We start from the raw sequence: 18,243 nt of genomic DNA, 5'->3' as shown, positions 1-18,243 counted from the left end.
TTTTCTCATTTTCCAAATATTTATTAAGTGTAACTTACAAAGAAAAAATGTAATGATTTCATACTTCTATTTAACTACAGCTCCCAGGTGTCTTGCCTGTGAACAAAAGCACATAAAATATTTTGGACTATCCCAAAGTATAGTCTTATATTTGACATGAAACAATTGTTCATAGAGAATACAATTATAATCATATGAAACATATTTTCTTCCTCTTTCAAGGATTTTATTTATAGTCTCAAAATCCACTCTCCCATTCCCAACCCTTTTATGATATGACAGTACACGGTCTCAATACTAACAAAACTCAACTTTGAAAACAGTTAAAGGCAAAATTTTGACATCATTAGATGGAGCAGTTTATAAAGTATTAATATTAATGTAGAGTATATAACTTGAGAAAGTGATCAGATGTAGTTCTTGCAGAGAACAATAACACCAATGGAAAGTTTGAAATACTTAGCAACAAGTCACAATACTGAAAATGTATGTGTTAAATTGTATTTTGTTTAATAGTGCAATAATTTACTGGTAACTCAAACAGTGCATGTAAATAAAATAACTTACTTAAAAGAAACTTTATTAGATATAAATTAATATTGCCCAAGAATATTACCTTGGTTGACCTCAGTATATATTGAAAATTCAGGTCATAGGTTACCAATAAATTTTTAATAGTTTCTGTTTTTTTTTTTAGAGCTTATAATGGAAAGTGGTATTACAATTGGCAAAATAGTCTCAAGTGAAATATTCTTATGAATACATTTGAAGCTGAAATTAACTGGATATATAAAATGGAACTTCTTAATCAGCATAAAATAAATTATAAGACAAAACACTTTCTGGATGTTTTTACAAAACATCGTGTCTGCAACAAAATTACGAATATTTTGAGAAGTAAAAAATAACAGTCAAACTAAACCAAGTTATACAAAATTTTTAAGCCAAAATCAGATACTATTTAGTTCATTTACACCAGTTTCATGCAATATGGTTAAATACTTCCATTATGAAAAGAAAAAAAAAAAGTTTAGGAATATCTATGACACTTCTCCAGTTAAGTCCAGCAGTACTTTCAAAATGTAGCTGTATGTTTGGATGTTCTGAATGCACTGAACAAAATCTATATACCTTCTAAGCAAGATTAAATGTTAACCATAAAATAGGTCACATTTAATTTTTCAACAGAAATTAAAGGTTTATATTAATGTTGAATCATTTTTATTATCAGACATTCTGCAAAAGCCTTATACAAATTGACAAAATAAATACTGTGCCAACTATAAATCCCCTCAGTAGAAACTGGACAAGGAAATAACTCTTTTGATGGTAACGTTAAATTTTGTGCAGCACATGAACCTAAAAAAACAATCCTGTTATAAAGATCATTTATCATTTATAAAGGATGCTAAAATACCAGGTGAATTAAATGCCATTAAATGAAAAATAATTTCTTAACAGCAATTTTGATTTGTTTGATTGGTTCAGTTTTTCATTTCTTAAACAGGAATGATAGACAAAATTCATACAAGAGGACAACAGCAGACCAAACAGTTGTAAACAGGCAAGTAATTGGATACAACACTATATGTTATATAAAGATGTAAATCAGTTTACAAAGGATTTTCTGAAAGTAGACAACCCTGATAAGAACTAATTCAATATTTATTAAATGCTGGCCATGGATGCAATTTAAAAGGAAAAAAACAGAAACATCACTGTAATACAGCCACAAAATTGTTAACTGTGAAAGTAATTTCAAGTATGGCATTGTTAAAAATGTTAGTTCAAAATACACCCCCTGTATACATAAATCTAAGACTTAAAAAACAGTATTAATGAGAGCATGCACTGAAAATAAAGAGATTAAAACTACTTTTTCTTTTAAATGTTATCACTGAAATGTATATTAACTATTAATAGAAGTGAGGAATTTATAATTAACACATAAGGAAAGAAAAAATGCATGAAACTTCCTTAACAATATCATATCCAGGTATCCTGGTTACCAAACCAGGGAAATAATTTAAAAAGATATTCCTTACTCACTAATGTTGCAGTTAAAACTTTAATAACTGGAAGGTCTTGTATAAAACCAGTCATTTTAAGTGTATTATAAATGAAATATACACAACATAATACACACAAAAACAAATGAACACCTTTCTTGTGATTTCAGGTTTTCACTAGTGGATGGAAGTTATAGTTCTGAAATGTTCTGTAATTAATCTTAAATTAGTTCATTTAAATCTCAATACAGGATATAGTCCAGTAATGAACAATCTTACGTTCAATACTACCATAAAGATTGTAAACCATCCTTTTCTTAAATATGAACTATAAACTGGATAAAAAGGTGGAAAATCTCCTTCAAGTTTATCAGGTACAAATCAACACTACAAGTATAGTGACATTTACATGTTAGGAAAAGAAAAATTTGATTTAATTCAAATACAATAACAGATATTACAAACCAACAGGTTTACCCATGCTCCAACACACTGTAATGGTATTTTTATAAATACTGGACCCACCTTGTACTGACATTTTAAAAAAAATTCCCATGTATCCAACAGAAAATACTAATTTCTTCCAATGAAGATGATTTAATGGTTCCAAAAATGGGGTTTTAGTCTTGAAGGAGGGCATCTTTCACTGAATACTGTGCATTATGAAAGAAACATGTTCCAAATTTCTGTTTACTGAAGATTATCTGAGTTTCTCTGAGAGACAAGATGTAATCAACACAATCTTCCTCACTTCACCAAATCCTATCAACATTCTTCATTAGGTTTATTGTCTATCTGAGCAGATTCAAAACCAGATCAATGCCAGTTTTCCCTTTCTGACAGAACTATAATAAACACCACTGTTTATACATTCAATCAACTACCACACTTGTTTTTTTATTCTTTCCTCTGCAGCTTATAGCAGACTGCTCATGTGCATGGAATGTCCTTTATTTCCAAAGTATTCTTATCATACAAACTCTGATGTATTATCAACAAACAGGCAACATTGGCTTTGTCATTCTCTACAGCTTTACCTACACATTTTTTAACTGCAGGATTATTCCTGCACAATAATCTGCCGATGAGATGGGATTCCGTATTGTGCAACTTTTACATATAATTTTCTACTTGGTCGTCTAGCAGCACGACGTACTTCATTCATCCCCACCTGTCTTCTGAGTTTTCTGCTGGTTAGAAAATAGGCATTTCATAGATCCATTTATAACATTTTACAATAGCATAAGAAAAATGGATATTTAGGTGAGAGAATATCTTAGATGATTTTTAAAAAAATTAATAGAAAGTAACATTACGTATCCAGTAATGAAGAACTTCCTTAGTTCTAAATGTAATGGCTACAAAAGGTGGAATAACTGAACTGCATGTTCTTTATTACTTGCTCTAAGATCAATAATTGTTTGTGAAACTTGCCTTGTAGAAGGTGTGGCTACAAAATAGAGATCATCTGGAGCATCAACTAAACTTATCGTCTGTTTTCTTCCTCCAAACCTGATGGTAGCCATCTTTGCTCGTCCATTTAGGCGAGTTATAATTGTTCCTTGGGGCAAATCAGCCATTTTGTACACATCTGCTGAGGATTCTACAACTGCCCTGTGTTTAGCAGCAGGCCCTGAGAATATCAACACAGGTCTTATATTAAATACTTGCTCAACTTCATTTTCTTAGCCTATAATCCAAATCATTAGTTTTAGGCAAAGAAAGAAGCCACATTAATAAGATAATTTAAATGTATTCCACCCTGAATAAAGATGAGCCAAAGAACAAAATCACACCTTTTGCAGTGGTGACATTGCTAAGATAGACTGGTTTAATCCTATCACCAAAGCTATCCTTCACTGCAAATGACACAAAGTTTTAGTGTCTTAAACATTTTATTAAACTACTTTTAATGTTATACCAATTAGAATAGCATAAAATCTTTGTTAATCATCCATATTTTAACAGTATATAAGTTTTAAGTTCTTAATTTACAAGGCAATATTTTGAAAAATCCTTAATATTCCCAATTTATCCACCACTCCTTGAAGGAAAAAAAAAAAGAAACTGAATGTAAATTACTCTTTATAAAATCATCGTTGATCAAACAAACCACATTTATTATTGTCTTCAGTTTTGTTTGGCTGCAAAGCTATTGACCTTGATAATTAGTACAAAGAAAATAAGAGATGTCAACCAGTTATTTGTTCCATTTTTTTATACTGAGTGTTGTAACAAGTTTCTATTAAATATTGGACAATATGTACTAATTTGGATTTATGATTCCTACACATGAAAATTAATTTTAATGTGCAAATAATAACAAGTTTTAAAGCTATTTACAAGTATTTGTATGTAATACAAAAGAAAGAATTTACCATCTATTCCATTTTGTTGTTCGTAACCACGTTTTCTTAGAATTGTTGGCAAGACATTATTAATACCTACAGACCTGGATTCTTCTTTACGAGGTGGCCAAGGAATCAAAAGTTGACCACCTGAAAAAGAGAAAAAAGTAAAAATATACCTACATTCTAAAAATGCTCTTCATAAATGCTTTCCCAATTATTCCTTTTTTTTATAATACAAAATTCATCTTTATACACAATTACAAAAAACTAAAAAGAACATACTTTCAGTAAAAGGAATACTAGATAAAGTTTTGGTTATTAACATGATATCCTTTTAACCATATGCCATGTGGGAATCAATATGTGCATATTACAACCAATATTTTTCTATACAATTATATTTAAAAAATTTAATCAAGGTACTTTATTATCAGTTTATGTCATTAAACTTTGCATCAAAACATAGAGTATGTAAAAAAATTTATTATAAACTAAGATTTAACATCGAAAGGAATTATTTAAATAAATTCTTAGTCTCCACTTCTCCGAGATAAATGATACGGTGACACTCTGACTTCTCATTTCTAAGTTGTTTTTTTCAGATAGTTCAACCAATTAGAAACCTATGTATTTACAATGTAAAATATAAACTTTCAATCCCTTCTTATACAGCGATATCACTCATGACATATCTCTCAACTCCTTTACTGTTTAAAATACATCTTTAATTTTCTCTGACATGTATATTGGGCATATTTAATTCCAGCATTAACAGCATATTCAGAACTACATAAATCAGGTGATTACCTATCTCGTTTTAACTTTCAAAGCCAACAGTTAAAGAGGAGAGTTAGACATGTTTAGACTAAAGACATTGCTTCAAGCAGTAATAGAATTTTCCAACATATTTATAGTTTAGTTAGAAATCCATGTAAATTTTAGTTGTTTGGGGCATTTTAATCTAGTGCCCAAATTATTTTTTGAACAACAGATATACTAAGAAAAAGGCTCACTGAACCATACACTTGCACACAGGAGACCTCAAGGCTAATAAATTTCTTTTTATTTTATGTATATTATTTACTTATTGTTTAACAAGAGTAACTAAAATATAAAACTTAGCAAACTTAAAAATTATCATGATAAGATACAAATGAATAAACAAAAAAATTATGATCTCTCTTCAAGGAATGCACATGGCCTGCTATCACATGATGTAACTTAACATTTTTATTTACCATAAGCTCTCACTAAGTGATCTATTGGTTTGTTACACTCATTCATCACAGTTCAAAGAACAATAAAATTAAATGAAAGCAATAATGAAAGGGTCAAAAGTCCCAAAGTTAAGATAAATAACAGTAATTGTTTGTTACCATCTGCAATTATTCTAGAAAAAAGAATTTTGATGTTATTGATACTTCAACTTTTCACTGATGATTTCAGTAGTGTTACAGTAGAGAAAATAGAGAGATGAAGAATATAGTTTTACATAAGACTTTCGTTATCTATTTTCAAAAGTTCTGCAAACAAAATATGAAATTGTAAATTTATAAATAAAGCCTTAGCACAAATACTTTATTAAAAAAAGGTAAGTTTTTGTCTAAAAAATTTCTAGTATTTGCAAAATGTTGTGAAGAAAAACATTTAATAAATTCAATTACAGTGTATATGATTTCACAGTTAAATGGCTGTCAAACTGACTAACCTTTTGGCATAGGGTTAAACAAACAGTTTCATAGGATACTGAAAACTCTGGGAAATCATAAAGTATATAAAATTACAGTCTATGGATTTTAAGAAAGGATCATATAATAACTCCAGATAAGTACTCATCTTGTCTAAAAAATCCCAGTAATATTTTTTCTGTAGAAATGAAAGTTTTGTGAACAATCTAGTTTTAAATACTGAACAAAAGTATCTAAATAAGTAATCCTAATGCAAGTCAACATTTCAATGTGCTTTAGTGAATAAGTGATCAGCAAGATCTGATAGAAAGATGTAGCTTATTAAATTGTTTTTGAAAACTCCTATATAAGTGTATGAATATAAAAATAATGCTAATGTTACTGAAGAGTAATTAAAATAAATTAATCAGACTAAAGATATCTATCATGAAGATTACTTAGAAAACTATGATATATTTACTTAGTATGCTAAAATTATTTCAGAGAACTTTAAATTTACAAGATTTATTTGTTTGACATAAGAATGCTCTAATTATATGCTTTAAAAATATCCAATTAAATGAATGTATGTACACAACAAAATGTTTCTGCCAACAAAATTAACAATTTTTGTAATCTTCATTTAAATGAAAAAAAAAAAAGCTTTTAGCATTACTATTTTAAATTAAACTTGCTAATCAGTTAGCCTTTTGGATATCTTTACCTGTTATTTGCAACTTAGAACCTACAGAATATTTTATATTATGCTATCTATAACAAGTTAATGAAAATTTCAACCATATGGTAGCCAAATAGGTACTATTGTACACTCTACAGTGGCACAGTTTACCTCTGTGAACTTACAATGCTAGAAACTGAGTTTCAATACCCATTTTGAGCAGAGTACAGGTAGTCCATTGTGTAGTTTTGTGCTTAACTTCAAAACAAACCAAAGTCCAGTCAAATCAAGTACCCATTAAAACTACTTACAATTTTTAAATATTCTTATCTAGTGATAATGACAATACATTTATATTAGTAATACTCTATATAAACAATACATTCTATTATCTTCTAATATTCCACAGTAATGAGTTTCCTGCTTACATCATACAAGGCATTACACTTTATTGTAAAACTGTAACCATACCTTTTCCACGTGGAGGTGGAATGAAAGCCAGACGTTCAGGTTGAGGAAGTTGATCTTTAGGTAAAGCTATCAGCCACTCAGGTGTTGGTATGTTGGGAGCTCCCAAACGATGAGAGATATCAAGAATGGTTCCTCGATTTCGAGGTTTAGGTTTTGGTATTTTTGGTAATCCTTCAAGCAACTTATTTTGACCTAAATAGAAAAATTTATGGAATTTGGAATAAATATTTGATGTCATGTTTTTCAATTCAAATCTCCAAATGCGTAAAGTCAGGTCTTGTTGGGTACGAAACTTCATATTAAGGTTATAATTTATGACTTTGTTATACTTACAACTGACTGAGTGAGAATGTAATCACAACACTGTTTTACACAATCATTCCAAAAATAATTTACAGTAATGAACAACTGAAGAATGCTTGGGAGGAAGACACTGTAGTAAAAAACATCTGTTCATAAGGCTAATCATGAAAGATTTAATGACTAAAAATGAGATAACTTTTTACAAACATTAAACACTTCAGTTATTGTAAGTATAGAGAAGTTCAGCAATAAGAAAGCCCATGCTTACATTCTTGTTTAACGGCCACTACGTTGATTGTTTTGAAAGGGTTTCTGGCAGCACTGTGCGGTTGTAAGAGATACGCACAAACTCGGCGAGCAAGTCGTGTCAGTGGTGTGGTACACAGATAGAATGCTACACGTGTTTTTATTATAGGTCTTGGACTACCGACTCTAATACCAGAATCATGAACAGAGGCACAATGTCGCGCTAAGTGAGCTTTGAGCTTGAACTCCTGGGATCCAAAAAAACACAAATCTATATACCCTTAATTAATTACACACTCAGGCAAGGGATAAAATCTTGCAAACTTTCCATATGTCAATAACATAACATTTTGAATAACTTTTCTCTCTATTAGTGTCATATAATGAGAACCTGACAAAATTAATAACAATTTATAAAATGTAGTTCTTAGACAATCTTCAGTAAATTATTTATTTAAGTAAAATATTTATTTTAAACTGAAATAACTACTGACAAAGATTTCTCACTTCAATATAACACACAACACCTTCTGTCCAAGTAAAAATTACCTGTTTTAAAGGATCTAGAATCTTATCACTGGCCTTGATTTTTGACCTATCTACATTTACTTAACCAGTTTCTGGTCTTTCTGAAGTTATTTTACACACTTCATTGTCAAATCTTTTAATGGCATACAACTTTTTTTCTTCTATTACATTAAGTAACTATTAATTTGTTTCTTATATATATTAAAAACATTACTTATTGATTCCAAACCAACTTTTATAATACTGAATTTCAACACTGATTGAATCCAGTCTAAACCACTGACAGAGATTCAAACTGCACTTACTTAATAAAATACAAGATTAGTCTTAATAATAAACCTGCAAAAATTAAGCTCTGCACAGTAAATCAACAATTAATTATGAAAACTTACCTTCCCACAACTACTAAACCCACATCGGTGAGGTCTGTGTGTAGCTATATGTGCTGTCAGCCGTTCTGAAAATACATTATGTTATCAGACGTTAAGAAGTTTGTGCAACCCATTAAAAGCAGCAAAATTCAGTTCTTCAGAAATAATTAACAATTATTAACTTAATTTAGCTAGTTGCACTGTAAACTGGATTTACACTGCATGTCGTTAATAAACAGATACATGTATGCAAAAAATATTCAAACTATTAATTGAGTAAGAGAGACCAACAAAGTGCAATGTAGTTCAAGCAGCTTGAACTAATGGAAAGAAATAACAAACATTTGCACATTTGTAAATTAATATATAAATGTTTCTGTTACCTTTTGTTTATGAAAATACCCACACAGTCACTTGCACAATGCATTATGTTTAATGTATATTTATTGTATATCCAGAAATAAAAACAACTATTTATTCATAAGGTCTTATTTTATTTTGCCATTCATCTTAAACTTTAAAGGGTTCATTAGGATAACTCAATAAATTTACATTTCAACTAATTAAGAAATGCTTCCATTCTGGATGCATGGTATCTTGTGACTTGTTATATTTAGTCAGACAGTAAAACTTTATTTTTACACTGAGATAAGTTACACAACTAAAATTACCAACCTGTTCTGTTTTTTTTCATGTTTACTCAATAATAATAAGAAATAAGAAACACTATGTTTAACATCACACAAGCACAGGATTACTTAAGCTTGCTTTTTAATTTACATGTGTTAAACCTGACATACGCTTTTACACAAACATCAAACTTTATTTTGGACACATTTTTATCATAAATATACAGTTTTAATACAATTACTGTAATAAAATCAAAATATAAATGGTTTATCAAAGAGTATAAGAGGATATGAAAATAAATGAAAATGTGATTTAGGCTCTAATGATAGTAGTATCAAGACTTTGTTCTAATAAAGTAAAAAATCAACTGAAAGGTCAAGGGCCAAAATTTTCTGTTCCCCAATCACAATGTGCACAAAAAGATCACTGTTATATAACTACTAAATAAAACTATAAGAAACTAACAATAAAAAAAACATGCTGCTCTTATACTTTTTTTTATTCTATTTACAAAACCTGTATAAAATCAACACATGTTACTGTAAATTTATACTACAAAACATAAATGCATTTAGAAATTCTTGCTGAATTATGAGAGTAATATTGAACCTTCTATGTCAGTCTTAAAAAGTTACACTCCCAGAATTGCATGGAATAAGATGAATAACAAAGTTCAAAAACTATAAATGCAATTCAGAAAATAATTTGTCCACTCTTTAAATAAGAAAAAAGATGTGTGTTCACATACACTCTTTTTGTTCAAGCAAGTTTTGCAAATTATGAGTAGAAAAGACATGCAATTTGTTAAGCAGTTGCAACAAAAAAGACAAATTTTAAAGGACAAAACAGCCTAAAAACTATACACGAACAACTCTTCATTTCAAGTTTTCTAAAGATTTTATTATTATTATTATTCCTCAGTGGGTTTAGAATATCTACACCTTTAAATATTAACCAGTTATTTTTTTTTTATATACACTATTTTAAAAGTGTTTAAATCATCTTTAGATTGAAACATATTAAACACATAGGCTGACCTTGCCGATTAAATGCTTTGTTACAATCCCTGCATGAATATGAGGAGTCATTATCTGAACTCCGGGATGAAGTCTGCAGTTCACCATCTGGGTTCAAAAAAGGATAATTCATGACTTTAAGCTAGTCCTCTTAATATCAGAATTCAAAGAAATTGTTGGATAAACCTTATATATAAATTAAAACCCATGCACTAAAACACTTTTTTTAAAAGGTTTTTTACAGATTTACAAAAATCTGTATTGGAAGAAAAATTAATAAATTCAAGATTATGATCTAAGAAGTAAATAACATTATCATAAAGGAATTAACAGTTTTATAAAACTTTGAAAGCATTCAACGATATTTTGTATTTAAAAAAAACATTTAAGTACCATAGTAACAGAATAAGTTAAATATACTTGGTATTAAAAAAGTCTTACTAGAATTTACACTGCCAAACATTCTCAGAATCATGCAGGGACTACTGCAGATTAATTAATGTAAAACCAACTACCAGTGAGGGAAAATTATTACACTGTTGCTATTGTTGCCTGGTGATCTAACACTGATTCTTAGGAATGTAATAATACTATAGTATTACTAGTGGTGTTTAGGACCTAAAATTGACTCACACAGAAAGAATGACATTACTTTATTTGAGTAACTTGTCTGATGCAGTAGTAGTTCCTACAAAGAGAACATTCTTTCACTAACACAGACTCCCAGAGAACAAATGTTATTATAATATTAGAGGAACATGGTTGAAATATCTATCATAAAAATATTTAATATTAACATTTTTTCTTAAAATTATATTTGCACTCAAACATAAGATGGTATTTCTTGTAACAGTTACATGAAATGTTCAGAAATCATTGTTGAATTAGGTAGATTAAACTATTATTATGTTGCATGTTAACATATAATACTGGTTATTTTCATAACCTTTACCAAGGTTAAGTAAGAAGCTGTTAGTAGCTAGCTCTTGACTAAGGTCAAAAGTTAGTAAATGAAACCCTGGCATAAGTAGGACATCAAATAAAAGTCTTTAATGACTAAAACAAACTACTGTGATTGTGGAATGTCAAGGAAAATAATTTGTAACCCAGAAATAATCTTGAAAAATTTTAGTGAACTCTGCAATGAAGAATTCAGATTAAGGAGAATGCAATAATAATAATAATACAAATATCTAAGTGACATCTTTACAATTGCAGAGAAATATATAAACTTGTATCAGGTACAGCAAATACTTACCAAGCTTACTGGAATACTTAAGACCACCATATCGTTTCCAGAAACTCCAACACAGCTGACACAACCTACACTGCATATGTGGAGGACCCCACGCATACCACTGGTGAGAACTTAAAGCTAGGCAAAACAGATAAGAGGTCTCTCAGACAAAATTATAATTACTAAATGAAGATAGATAAAAATCAGATAATTTTTCACAATTTTAATTTTCCTGTCAAGCTTTTCATTTTATGCTAATATTTCTAACTATTATATATTTCTAATCACTTTTTATTACAAAGCACAAAGCTGTAATGTATAAAACAATACCAGTTCGTTATACAGTAGAGAAATAAGCCTGAAACTTAAAAAAGCACAGATAAAAACTAACTTCAAAGTATCTCTATCAAACACTATCAGTTGAAGGCTCTTAAAAAGTTATGATGTCCAAAAATAAATGCCGTTTTTGGATTGTGAAGTTTGAAAAAGTATAAACCAGTGTTGTAAAACATAGTTTAATCACAGAAAGCACCATTTGCTTCAACACACTTTTGCCAACATGTAATGATGCTGTTTATCAAAGTTTCTATGGTCAACAAATTATCTGAAGGTTTCTTCTGCAGCTGCCTGGTTTTGAAAGCATTTATTGTTCAAAAAGTTGACAAAGTGCTTGAAAAAAATGACAATCTGCAGGGGAAAGATCTGGGGAATAAAGTGGATGAGACAGAACCTCGATTCCCAATTTGTTCAATTCTTGGAGCATTCTCCTTGATATGTGGAGACAAGCATTGTCATGAAGAAGAATAGGGCCCCTTTGATTGACCAAAGCTGGATGTTTCTCGTGTAACTTTTGATGCATTTTGGCCAATTCTTAACAGTATTTGTCCACTGTGGTTGTTTCCCCTGGATTCAAAATGTTGTCATGAAAAATGCTGGCTTCAGTCCACCATACAGTCACCATGACCTTTCTTTGGTGAAACTTGGGCTTTGGGAAATGCTTTGGGAGCTGTTTTGCGATCAAGCCATTGTGCAGATCGTTTCCGACTGTCATACAGAATCCACTTTTCATCACGTGTCACATATCCATTCAAGAAATGGATCATTTCAGTTTCACAACAAGAGCACACAGCAAGTCTCATAATGCTGATTTTGTTATCTTCAGTCAGCTCATGTGGAACCAACTTTTCCAATTTTTTCATCTTTCCAATTGCACTCAGGTGGTTGGCAGTGCTTGATTTGCTTGCATCTAGCTTTCCTGAAAGCTCACATACTGTTGTACAAGAGTCTGTCACAACTCCTTGCCTTAATATGATTTCATCTGAAGATGGCTTCCTTCCACGACCTTCGTGGTCTTCAAGACTTTCATCTCCATGTCGACACCTTTGGAACTAATGCTGAACTATACGTTCAGTAACAGATCTATGGCCAAATGCCTGGTTGATGTTCCACGTAGCTTCAGTGGCTTTTCCTCTACGTTTGAAGTCGCAGAAGAAAATCAAACAAAAGTCCTTCTTGTCAATGCTGGCTTGGGGGTTGTGAAACTTACTCTAAGTAGAGTTGAATAATCAGATAATTAAGACACCTCATAAGCAACAAACGTTAGATTAAACAAACCAACCAACAACACGTTACTCAATATTCAGTTTCTAAATGTCATTGTGAGAATTCCGACATTTATTTCTGGGCAACCTAATACTTGTAACATCCTAACTACTATACCTGATCAACAAGTTTATTTCACTATCAAGTCTTTAGCCCTAACCAACTAGATATCTTTTACTGTGCAAGACACAAAGCTTCAGTGCCTTACATTTAAAAGTTTATTTAAACTTCTTTTTGTTTATGTAATACCAATTAGAACAGCATAAAATTTTAAATAATAATTCTCATATTAATAGTATACAAGTTTTAAATTCTTAATTCTACAATACAATATTAAAAAAAACCTGAATTTTCTCTAGTGTGACACAGAACACATTCTGTCTCAGCATTTCATCATCCCTATTTTATCCTCCACCACTTTAAAAGGTACAAAATTAAACCTAAATTACTCTCTTTAAAACTGTCATTTATTATAGCCTTAAATTTGGTTTTGTTATAGAGCTATCAAACAGAAAAATTAGACCCCTCCTGCCACATCCTTTCTTTCAAAATGTGTTAATAGTTCACTCTAACGTTTACTTATATGTTACTATAACCAATATAAACTTAAGGCTTTCATCTGTCAAATGGCGTGTTGTATAGCATAATGTTCTTAACCTTTAAACGTCAATTTCACTAAAAGTACAAACATTGTTCCTGTAAGAAAGTTAATTACTAGCTTGGAAGGACTTGTAATGAAAAGGATAATTTAGATTGATTTCTATTTTGTTCTGGTAGTTTACAAGGTCATTCAGATTTACCAATCCAGTTTTGAGTTATGTTAAAGAAAATAACACACAAACTATCAAGTTTTACCAAAAAAAAAAAAAGTTTGAAATTTATTAACGAGGCCTTAGGGATTACACAAAGGATGTTTGAGATTTTTGATATAATAAAAAGTATTTTTAATTTTAACATGAAAATTACTTTGCATATGGCCTATTCAAAACAAATACTCAATATATTTATGGACAAATCTTTATTTTATTAGAAATACTTCACTAAAAATATAATTTTTTATATGTTAAAGATTTATAATATTAAGTGAAATACTGCCAAAATTTGTGAAGATATACACACTATATTGAAAGTTAGAAGTAGTAAGTCTAAATGGACTTTAAATGAGTAGAAAGAGGTAACATTGTCTGTCATATAGACCGACTCCATGTTGAAAGAGTTAATTCGCTCACTGTAGCAGCCCTCACAAGGTCGTCCTCCTGACACCAAGGTTTCCCCATTTGGACCATTTAACAGAGTTGGTTTGTTATTACTGTGAAAAAAATTATGTAAGAATTATATATACATACACTACAAAAAAGTTTGAAAGAAATGTGTTTTTGTTTGTAATTAAGCACAAAGCATCAAAAATGGCTCTCTGTGCTTAACAAAATGTGAAAATTAGCCAAGAATCGTCTTGAATGAAATTAGAAATAAAAATGTAGTGATACTGATTTCTTTTAATTTACTTTTTGTTTTGTTTTTTGCATTCTGCTAGTGTGAAAATGGCTTTAACCCTTTCCAAACAGGTTAAAGGCCATGCCATCATGTTTGTTGACTTCCACTCAAAATCTTATTGAATTACTATTTTATGAGTTTAGGCCAATAAGTTTGGTACCAAATTTAAGTATTATACACTAATCAATTTCTTAATTTAAAAGTAAATAAAAAAACAGTTAAAGATAAATTGTTTGTGTCAAGTGGTATGCTGAATGTTTAAAATTAGATGTTTGTTATGTCAAGATACCAAGTCTACAGTTTTGTATGAACTAGGAACTCATATTACCCAATACTGATAAACTAGAATATAAAATAAAAACCTTTTTTTTTTGCTGAAAAATCACTTATGTACTGAATCAAACACACTGACACCATTCAACTCTTTCTGTTTTTGGAAAATGTCTGTTGTACACACCAACTTCAATATATAATATGTGAATAACCAGTCGAAATCTCAGAATGTCCTCCTATTGGATTTCTCGGGCCATTTTAAAAAAATTATGATGCCATCTCGTTCTTTCAAACCAATATTTCAAAGACATAGGTTGTGTCTTTAGTCTGCTCAAAATTTTATAATTTTTGAAACTGATATACATCTTAGTTACTAAGTTTGATAAAATATATATTGTAATTCTGTGGTAGAGATACAGTAATTTATAATTTTTGGTTATTCAACTTTATATATAAAACCTAAAAAAAATTCATTTTATATCTTCCACAAGTAAAATTTTAAAAGGCTTGGAAACTGAGTACAAAGGTTGTAACTATAAAAAATAATTGTTTGCTATACTTCTTTTTTTTATTATTGTTCTGTGTTTTAAGAATAATAAGTTTAATAACTTATTTCTAAATAGTATTAATTTATATACACATATAATTCAAATGTGACTATATTACAAAATAGTAGTCTACTAAAACACACCTAAGACAGGATCGCTTTGTAAAGACTAAAGGTCAACTTTATATTATTAGATACCATAACATGAGTGTATATGTGCATCATCATTGTAACTTCTACATTGTTAGCCAGGCTTGATTGAAAGGTCAATATTTTAAAAATAAATATAAATACAATGGGTGAACAAAAAAAGTGACCCCTCCCCTGAAAATGTTGTTAACTTGCTATATATCTTTTATTAGATAATATAAAAATGTGTAAAACTACATATTTTTAGAATGCACTCAACAAAATATGTTCAAATATGATCTCAAATCCAAATTTTAACACTGGGTTTTGTGAATACCTGACCTTTTCATGATTTTAATTACATTTTCTCATAAAAAGTGTGCACCTGCTGTAGTTTCTTAGATATTCTTATTCCAATTAGCCTACAAAATGATGAAACAAATTTCCCTGAAATAATCAAATGTAAAAACGAAACTCAAAAAATACAAACCAGTTTCACAAGTTCATAATTAGTTGGCATTTCCTTGGATTTCAGTACTGTTTCACATAAATGTGGCATGGTTTCAATTAGTTTGTGCAGATAATTTTGAGTAATTGATTGCGATTCTTCTTTGAATACTTCAATAAGTTCATCTTCCATGTTTGGCTTGTAATCTTACATTAATTAGTTTAACTCAGCCCATCAATTTTAAATTGAATTAATATCAGGTGATTGATCTAACCATCCCATAACATCAATTTTCTTATATCTACGATATCTTTTAACTCCACAATTGTAAAGAAACTTGTTTAATCATTTTGTATGTTAATTGGAATAAAATCTAAGAAACTACAGATGGTGCAGAATACTTATTAAAATCATGAAAAGTTCAGGTGTTTACAAAAGCCAGTGTTAAAAGTAGGATTTGAGGTAATATTCAAACAGATCTCATTGAATGTGTTTTAAAAACACCAGTTTTACATATTTTTCTGTTACCTACTGAAATATATAAATTAATAACATATTCACAGGGGCAACTTTTTATGTCTACCCCCTGCAAATGTATAATGTTTTTAAATTTATGTTATTTAGTCTAAATATTTATGTTTTTGTGTTATAATTATATATATTGTCATTCTAGAACCAAAAGGCATAATTTCTATTTGTTTCCTAATTTTTAGGGCAGTTACAAAATTGGTCAAATCTACCAAACCTGTACGGAGATTTGTCTGGATAATAACAGATTAAAAAAATAGTTTTTCTTTAGAAATGTTTGATAACTATCAGGAGGCTACAAGATTTTGCAAGTGAAATTTGAAAAATTTCTGATGCATTAAAGTATTTTTAATCTTAAAGTGAAAATTATTTTGCACGTTAAAGAGGCAACATGCAAAAAAAGGAGGGAGGCAAGAGAAAAACAGAGCTTAACAATCCTTACAACGTAATAAAAAATTGATATTTTGCATATGAAAGCACTGTAATGTTTACAGATCATCTGCCAAATGTTGTTAATTTATGAGTACTAACTTAAGTTATAGCATGAAAATTATAACAAGTACAAAACAGCTACGAGGTCAGTCCCAGGGACCAAGCCCATGCTGAAAGAGTTAATGAAAAACAAACAAATAAAATGTCTTCCAGAAAATTACATTATTTAAATTTCTCCTTGATATAGGAACATATAAGATTAAAGAATAATATTTAATTATGCAACATTTTTATTTTTTCATTATATCTGTATTTGAACATTTTAATGATTTCAGCTAATTCTTAAATATTTGCACTAAATCTATCATATTACCTGCCAATACCAAGAAAACAAGAACAAACTATACTCACTAATTGGGAATGTAGACTTGCTTGAGCTTGCTTTCAGCTTCTACTGCTTTAACCCTTTTCTGTTGAACATGACGATCTGTTGTTTTCCACATGTAGTAGTAGTCTACAATGTTTTTTAGACTCTTCCATGGAAGCTGTAATATAGGAACCTGCAGTTTTAATAACATATACATAACAGAATAATTAGATTTAAAATAAATAACATTAAAATGATTTTTAGTTTGTCATGTAAAATAACTTTTTAACAGTTGCAATTTATAAACATTTTTTTTACACAAAAGTAACAATCTACATAATTGTCATCAGATTATTTTCTACAGAAATTGCAAATTATAACATCAACTGCTGTTTAAACCAATATATTAGAAAAGAACTAATCAAAATACACAAAAATAGGATAAATGGATTTTAGCAAAATGCTGTAATTTCACGAACATATGTCTGTCTGTATTAAATTCTTACTTTATCATATACAAAACAATGTGTGATTCGTTCATAAATAAATAAATACACACTTGTAACAGAGGTAAAACACAGACTCAACTTACAAACAGTAAATCTTTGACAACATATAGTCAAGTTTTCACCATGCCATACACAAATGGTGCCAAGTTTATTATTAATTTCAGATATTGGGGCAGCATGTTCAATTTTCAAAATCATTTTCCAAGCTTTTTTATAACTACCACTTAGAGGGAAGCAAAATAAAAGTCTGTGTATATAGGATAAAGTACTCTTCAGCTTAACTCTCTCAGAACAAAATCAATTTGTGTGCAAGTTAGAAGAGTTTTAGCAAATTGCATTTAAAATTTAATTAAAAGTACTTTTTGAAGAAAATTTGGCAAAAGAAAACAAAAAAAACATTTGTAAT

At 29.5% G+C, this 18,243-nt stretch overlaps 1 protein-coding gene across 4 annotated transcripts in view; it reads right to left on the bottom strand.

The window, feature by feature from the left end:
• LOC143222819 (metastasis-associated protein MTA3-like) overlaps nt 1-18,243 on the bottom strand; it is a 60,115-nt gene continuing 41,872 nt past the window's right edge. For all 4 annotated transcript variants that reach the window (XM_076449885.1, XM_076449886.1, XM_076449887.1 and 1 more), the window contains 10 exons: nt 17,373-17,506; nt 14,340-14,419; nt 11,530-11,646; nt 10,293-10,379; nt 8,647-8,711; nt 7,749-7,974; nt 7,178-7,369; nt 4,388-4,507; nt 3,444-3,642; nt 1-3,196 (listed from right to left, as the gene is read on the bottom strand). In XM_076449885.1, the coding sequence (XP_076306000.1) occupies nt 3,070-3,196; nt 3,444-3,642; nt 4,388-4,507; nt 7,178-7,369; nt 7,749-7,974; nt 8,647-8,711; nt 10,293-10,379; nt 11,530-11,646; nt 14,340-14,419; nt 17,373-17,506 (1,347 nt within the window). In that variant the 3' untranslated portion in view covers nt 1-3,069. The remainder of the gene's footprint in view (nt 3,197-3,443; nt 3,643-4,387; nt 4,508-7,177; nt 7,370-7,748; nt 7,975-8,646; nt 8,712-10,292; nt 10,380-11,529; nt 11,647-14,339; nt 14,420-17,372; nt 17,507-18,243) is intronic.

Source organism: Tachypleus tridentatus, chromosome 8 (genome assembly GCF_004210375.1).
Source record: "Tachypleus tridentatus isolate NWPU-2018 chromosome 8, ASM421037v1, whole genome shotgun sequence".
In the NCBI taxonomy this organism is placed as follows: domain Eukaryota; kingdom Metazoa; phylum Arthropoda; class Merostomata; order Xiphosura; family Limulidae; genus Tachypleus; species Tachypleus tridentatus.
Note: the sequence above shows the minus strand (reverse complement) of the source record. Positions and strands in the feature narration are given on the sequence as shown.